Raw genomic sequence first — 6,107 nt, 5'->3', positions numbered from 1 at the left:
AGACCAGCTGGTTTCCCTTGAAAGCAAGTATGAAATGAAAGAAAGGAAATGTGTCTCCCCTCAGAGCAAGAGTTTTCAGGTGAGAATGATGAGCTTTGGATGATTGGGCCACAGCACTGCGTGGATCGGTCTTGCACAGCATGCCTCCTTTTGAAATACTCACCTACTAATGGCATTCCCTTTTCCTTTTCTGCTTAAAAGTGTTTGACATAATGGTTTTAATTTTAATGATAGTTTGTTCCAGTGGTGACAGTGAACCGTGGCCCTTCCGGTAGCAGCAGGGCTGCGTACCATGTTTCCGTACCGCCCTGTGCCAGTGGAACCGTTGCCTCTTCCTAAGATGACTTTGACTGGTGAGTTAAATTCTGGACTCATGGGGAAGGAAAATGATTAAGGAAGTGTTTAGTGGAGGCAGTTGTTTTGAATTATTCCTGTTGCAACCAAAGCAATGCTCTTTCTATCCCTAGTGGTTTTAAATATTGTTAACAGGTAGTGTAGTGGTTGTTGCTGCTCAAGTAGCAAATCCAGCTAAACACTGAGTGAAGTGGAATGCAGCCCAGTAAGTAACTTTTGCTTTTAATGGGAGCGTTTCAAGATATAAATTGGCCCTTGGGAAAGTTTGGAAAGATATTATTGAGTCTGGCCAGTGTTGCACAGTGGTTGAGTCAGGCGCGCCTGTGAACCAGGCAGGAGTTCACGGTTGGCTTGCTTCCGGGTCAGGGCACATGCCCGGGTTGCAGACTGGATCACCAATAGGGGTCGTGAAGGAGGCAGCCGAGGAATGATTCTCTCTCATCATTTATGTTTCTGTCCCCTTCGCTCTCCCTGAAATCAATCCCAGTATATTTTTAAAACATTTATTTAGCCTAGCCCTGGCGGATGTGGCTCCTTTGGATGGGCATGTCCCCTTGCACTGAAAGGTTTCCGGATCAGTTCCCAGTAGGGCACGTGGCAGGGTTTTGCGGTCAGTTCCATTCGGGGGTGGGCAGGAGGCAGCTGATGCACCTTTCATCGATGATTCTCTGCCTCTCCATTCCTCTGTCTACTGCCTCTTTATATATTGGATATATGATCCTTGTGGAAAACCAGAAACTATACATAAGGAAATGAGAAGAAACTGTCACTTCTAGAAGTCTCACTTCCTCCAGTTCACTAGTGTTCACATTTTGATGCATATATTTCCAGATTTCCTTTCTCCATCTTATCAGTTTATACTGAATTATCAGAACAAATTAAACGTTTCAAACATTATTTTACCACTGTATTATGCAGTGAGCATCCTTCCATGGCAGCATATACGTGTACACATGTATGTGTGTGTGTGTATGTATATATGTATGTGTGTACACATATATATGACATTAGGCATATGTACATGAATATAGAAGGCCTACACATGTTTAGAATCAACAACTTTATTTCTATCTATTCAAAAGAGTATTTAATTTAATGGATTATAGCCTACATAAATAGCTAGGTATTATTGGAAATTATCATTATTTACTATTATACATATACTAACAAGTGGGCATATTCCTCTTATTAGTTATTTAAGATAATCGCCTAGGACGCTTATGACGGCCCCAGAGAAGGCTTCCAGCACCGCCAGCAGCTGGCTCCAGAATGGCTTGAGGTACTGCCTCAGGCCAGGCCAGGCCAGGGCGGGGCCTCTCCCTGGACCAGGCTCTGGCCCCTGAGCAGGCCCTTCCTCTGGCTCTGGAGAGCTCTGGATCTCCGGGTGTGGACCTGGAGCAGGAGAAAGAGAGAGATCTACTCACACACCTGGCTACCCCTGACTTTCCACAGACAGGAAAGGTGCCACCGCCTTTAAGGGAACTCCCGCCCATGAGCCTGCCCTCCCCAGATTATCTGCCCAGGTTATCATTCCCCCTCACCTTCCCGGGTTGCCTCGGTGGGCTCAAGATGCTCCAGCTCTAGATTTTGGGCGTGGCCCACCAGGCGTGATGCAGGGGAGTTGATGGGCACCAAGGCCTGCTCTGCCTCCACCAAGGGGAAAGGCAGGGGCTGCCCCAAATCCTGGACATGGTCCAGCCAGGTCCCCACGATCGAAGCAATGGCCCTGGGGAGAGGCAGGTGGGCAGGCAAGTCAGAATTCCGGTCTTTCCTTCCACTCTGCCCTCCCATGGCACTCTTGTTTGGGACTGAGCCTCTGTGCGGTCCCCTCCACGCCACCCCCAACCCCTGTGTGTCTGTTGTGTTTGCAGCAGATGTGGGATCCAGCAGGTTGAACGCAGAGTCTGTGTGAGCCTCTTCTTCCCACTGGCGGCTCTCCTGAAGGTCCTGTACACTGCCCACCCCAGGCCTCCATGCCCCTGGGCATCTGGGCTGAGGACTGAGACAGACTCCCGAGCAGCCTGCTCACCACAATCCTGTTCTCAGGCCCGCCACGGTGGTCCGTGGAGGTGGATGGAGAGAGGGGCAGGCAGAGCGCGATGGGTGTTGGGGGGAAGGAGACTCTGAGGGACAACTGAGCCCAGCCTCCCCTCTGGGTCTACAATACCAGGGGCCCCATCCTCTGTCCTCTTTGACTCTTGTCCTCCTAGAATAGAAGCCACCAGAGCTCAGGCCTTTCTTGGGAATCAGAAGATGGATAAGATCAGGGTTCCGCCGGGCACTCCCCCAACTCACAGTCCCCACTCTGCTGACACAGGGGGCCCTCCCTGTGGACCCAGAGACCACTCACTTTATGACTTGGTCCTGCGGCGTGTCACCCCGGTGCTTATAAGGAGGTGTGCCTCCAGAGGTACAGAACACCTTGCTGGCATCAGCTCTGAGGGATGGTGGACAGGACCTGTGAATGATGGACAGCGTGACTGCTGGACCCACTGCCTAGAACTGAGGCCCAGGGATTGCGTCTGCTTCGTTCCTTGAGTCGGGCAAAGTGTCTCCAAACGTGCTTGCCTGGAGTAGGAGCCTCATAGACATTGTCGAGTAAATAAACTCCAACCAGCACCCTCCCATCCATCTGAGTGGGCTTGGGGCCCCTGCTACCCGCCCGAGATCCCCAGTGTGGCTACACCAAGGCCGAGGACCAGCTAGGTGAAATCTCCAACTGCTTGACAGGTTGCTTTCCATGTGCTTTTCCAAACTCCGATGCCACAGGCCGCTGATGGGTGAGTCAGCCTTCTTTCGATGGGACAGAGTGAAATAATTGCCACAAACAACCGGCGCACGTCCAGCAACCCTGCCTGAAGAGCCAGGGAGCAGGTAGGACCTGCCATGGCTTGTCCCCACAGCAGTGCTATGAGGTTTATCCCCCACCACCCCACTAATCAGAGGAGCATTCTGAGGCTCGGAAAGATGTGGTGACGTTTTCAAGACTCACAGCTTGCAGTGGGCAGAGTCACGAGTGTGTGCTCACCTAGTTAGCAGCTCTTCGAGGAACTGTTGGGCTCTGGAGAAGGCCAGGGTGGAGACATGGGATAGGTTTTCCCCCGGGAAAGCTGGCACCATGTACGTGGCCACTTGCTTCAAGGTGCCCTCATGGAGGGCCTGCAGCCTGCAGGACTCAGGTAGGTTCCCAGTTACCTCAGCTGCGCCCTGGGAGGGACAAGGAAGGACATCCAGTCAGCGGCATGACCGTGAATCCCACAAGGATTGAGGTGTGGAGCTCATTCGGGAGGTCGTCCCAGCCCCACAGGGACGTGTGCGAGAGGAGGGACAGGAGTGCCCAGGCTGAACGAGGTTCTAGGTCTTCAAAGTGCCACTTAAGTTCTGTGCATGTTCAGAAAATTGTCACCTTCTAGGCATCATTTACTTTTTTCCTTTTCTTAGCTGAGGAACAACAAACCTCCTCGTGGGAATAGTGTATGTGAAGTGCACGGGCCCTGTGGGTCCTCTAGAAACCTCCCCGTTATAGAGATGAGAACACAGAGGCTTAGGGATATGAAATGTCCGGTGAAGGGCATGCAGGTCAGAACTGGGACCTGTCCTGCATGACATCCCCTCTCAGGTACTGGAGACTTCATCTGCTCCCGACATGGGTGGAAAGGGTGTGGGAACCTTGTTCTCCCCAGCAATGGAACAGGGTACCCAGTTGACATGGTCTATGACAACCATTGACTTCAAAGGAGAAAGTTATATTTCATCCTTTTACACTCAAGGGCATTTTAAGACCGTCATTATGGAGATCCCAGATCCTGCAAGGTGGCAAATGCTTGAAGACTGCAGGCTGGAGAAAGGTGATCACCAGGCAGTAATCTGAGCAGAGGACTCGGGAAGGAGGCAATGTATGTGGTGGCAGAAAAGTGACAGGTGACTCAAAGTACCCATGAGGCAATTGCCAATGAAGGAACACTGTGATTGAGTTGGACAACCTGGCATCGGACAGGTGAACATTTCAGTGAGTGAGAAATCCCCGGGCCAGGCTGGCAGCAAGGCAGCAGCCATCATGAGAAACTGCTTTTGGCTATGTCCCTGCTACAGCCCTTTGGATTTGGAATCTGCCTGCAGCCGTTACAAGTTTACATGTGCACGTCCTTCAACCAGCAGTGGGCGTCCATCTCCAGCTGAGGACATCACATGTATTGTGGTCTGAATTGTGTCCCTCTAATGCCATGAGTTTGCAACCCCTAGAACTTCATGATGTGTCCGCATTTGAGTTTTAGTCTTCAAGCAAGTAATTAAGGTGAAGTGAATTCAGTGGTGTGGGTCTTAATCTAGTCTGACCAGTGTCCTTGGAAGAGGAGGGGAGGGTACATGGCAGTGCAGAGGGCAGTCCATGTGACACAGAGCGAGAAGACGGCCATCTACAAGCTGAGGAGAGACCCCTCAGGAGAAACCAGCCAGGCTGACAGCCTCCTGACTCACTCCTAGCCTCCGGAATAGTGAGAAAATGAATGTCTGCTGCTGACACCACCCAGTGTGGTCCTATGTTACTGCAGCCCGAGCAACCTAACACAGTCCATTCCGACACACTTCATGAAGTGTTCCAGGTAGCGCTGCTCATATGGCAGCCGAACTGAGTCAGGCCCTTATCCAGTAGCTCTGAAGGGCTGCATCGCCGGGCAAGGACATCTGCTTTTGGCCAAATTCTGCAAGGACTGTGGACTGATGGGCAAGTGTAGTTTAAATAACAAAATCAGTGAAATGCCCAAGTGCTCATGGAGTCTACTGTGAAGTCATACCATATCTCTCTCTCTCATATTTCTACAAATATGTGAGGAGTGTCTTTCTACTCTCCCATGTAGCTGTAGGGAGGAGTAGGGGTCCGGATTCCTTTGTCATGGGGCTGTAGGAAAGTCAAGGGAGAGTCCTGGGAGGGTCCCCGGGGAGTCCGCAGATTTGAGTGTGCGTCTGGGCACTGCCAGGTCGTCTTGGGGTTGTGGGTGTAGAGACCCTCGAGGCCAGCTCTCACCTCTGACAGGCATTGGACTATGTCGTCAGCCTGGTGCACCTGCACCCTGACCCCGTAGTTGGTGTAGTCGCTTCCAAGGGCCAACACCTCCATGATGTCCTCCTGGGAGCTCTGCAAAGACAGAGTGGGCACTGAGCCAGGAGGCTTCAGGAACCTTCCACCCAACGTGTGGTCCTGTGTCATGGCAGACCTCGTCTGTTAGGACACAGTGAGGATGTTCCTGGCAGCCCCGCTGAGCTAGCAAGCATTGATTTGTGTCAAGGTCTAGCAACAGTGAAAGCCTGAATCACTGATGAAAACTGTGCCCTTGTTGGGATGATACGGAGTTGGGTAAGGCCACAGCTCCTGCCTGGCCACACTGCAATGGTTTGTCGTCCTCTGTGAGGTGATAGGTTGCAGAGAAAAGTATTCAAGACCTTAATCCCTCTCTTGCTCCCAACCCTCTTTTTCTTTCTTTTCTTTTTTTTTCATTTTTATTTATTATTATTATTTTTTAAATATATTTTTATTGATTTTTCACAGAGAGGAAGGGAGAGGGATAGAGAGTTAGAAACATCAATGAGAGAGAAACATTGATCAGCTGCTTCTTGCACACCCCCCACTGGGGATGTGCCCGCAAGCAAGGTACATGCCTTTGACCGGAAACGAACCTGGGACCTTTCAATCTGCAGGCCGATGCTCTATGCACTGAGCCAAACCGGTTTCGGCTTCTTTTTTTAAAAAAATACAC

At 51.0% G+C, this 6,107-nt stretch overlaps 1 protein-coding gene across 1 annotated transcript; it reads right to left on the bottom strand.

Annotated features, from left to right (window-relative positions):
- Positions 1 to 1,478: 1,478 nt before the first annotated feature.
- Positions 1,479 to 5,560, bottom strand: LOC114229653 (ral guanine nucleotide dissociation stimulator-like). The gene is made up of 5 exons (XM_054727941.1): positions 5,378 to 5,560; positions 3,383 to 3,561; positions 2,705 to 2,812; positions 1,896 to 2,080; positions 1,479 to 1,746 (listed from the first exon to the last, which is right to left on the bottom strand). Exons 1-5 carry the CDS (start codon positions 5,558 to 5,560, stop codon positions 1,547 to 1,549), a joined length of 855 nt encoding a protein of 284 aa, XP_054583916.1. The 3' UTR covers positions 1,479 to 1,546.
- Between the last annotated feature and the right edge of the window lie 547 nt (positions 5,561 to 6,107).

The sequence above is a fragment of the Eptesicus fuscus genome, chromosome 16, assembly GCF_027574615.1.
Source record: "Eptesicus fuscus isolate TK198812 chromosome 16, DD_ASM_mEF_20220401, whole genome shotgun sequence".
Taxonomy (NCBI): domain Eukaryota; kingdom Metazoa; phylum Chordata; class Mammalia; order Chiroptera; family Vespertilionidae; genus Eptesicus; species Eptesicus fuscus.
The sequence above is the reverse complement of the archived record's forward strand: the minus strand, read 5'-3'. Positions and strand labels throughout refer to the sequence as shown.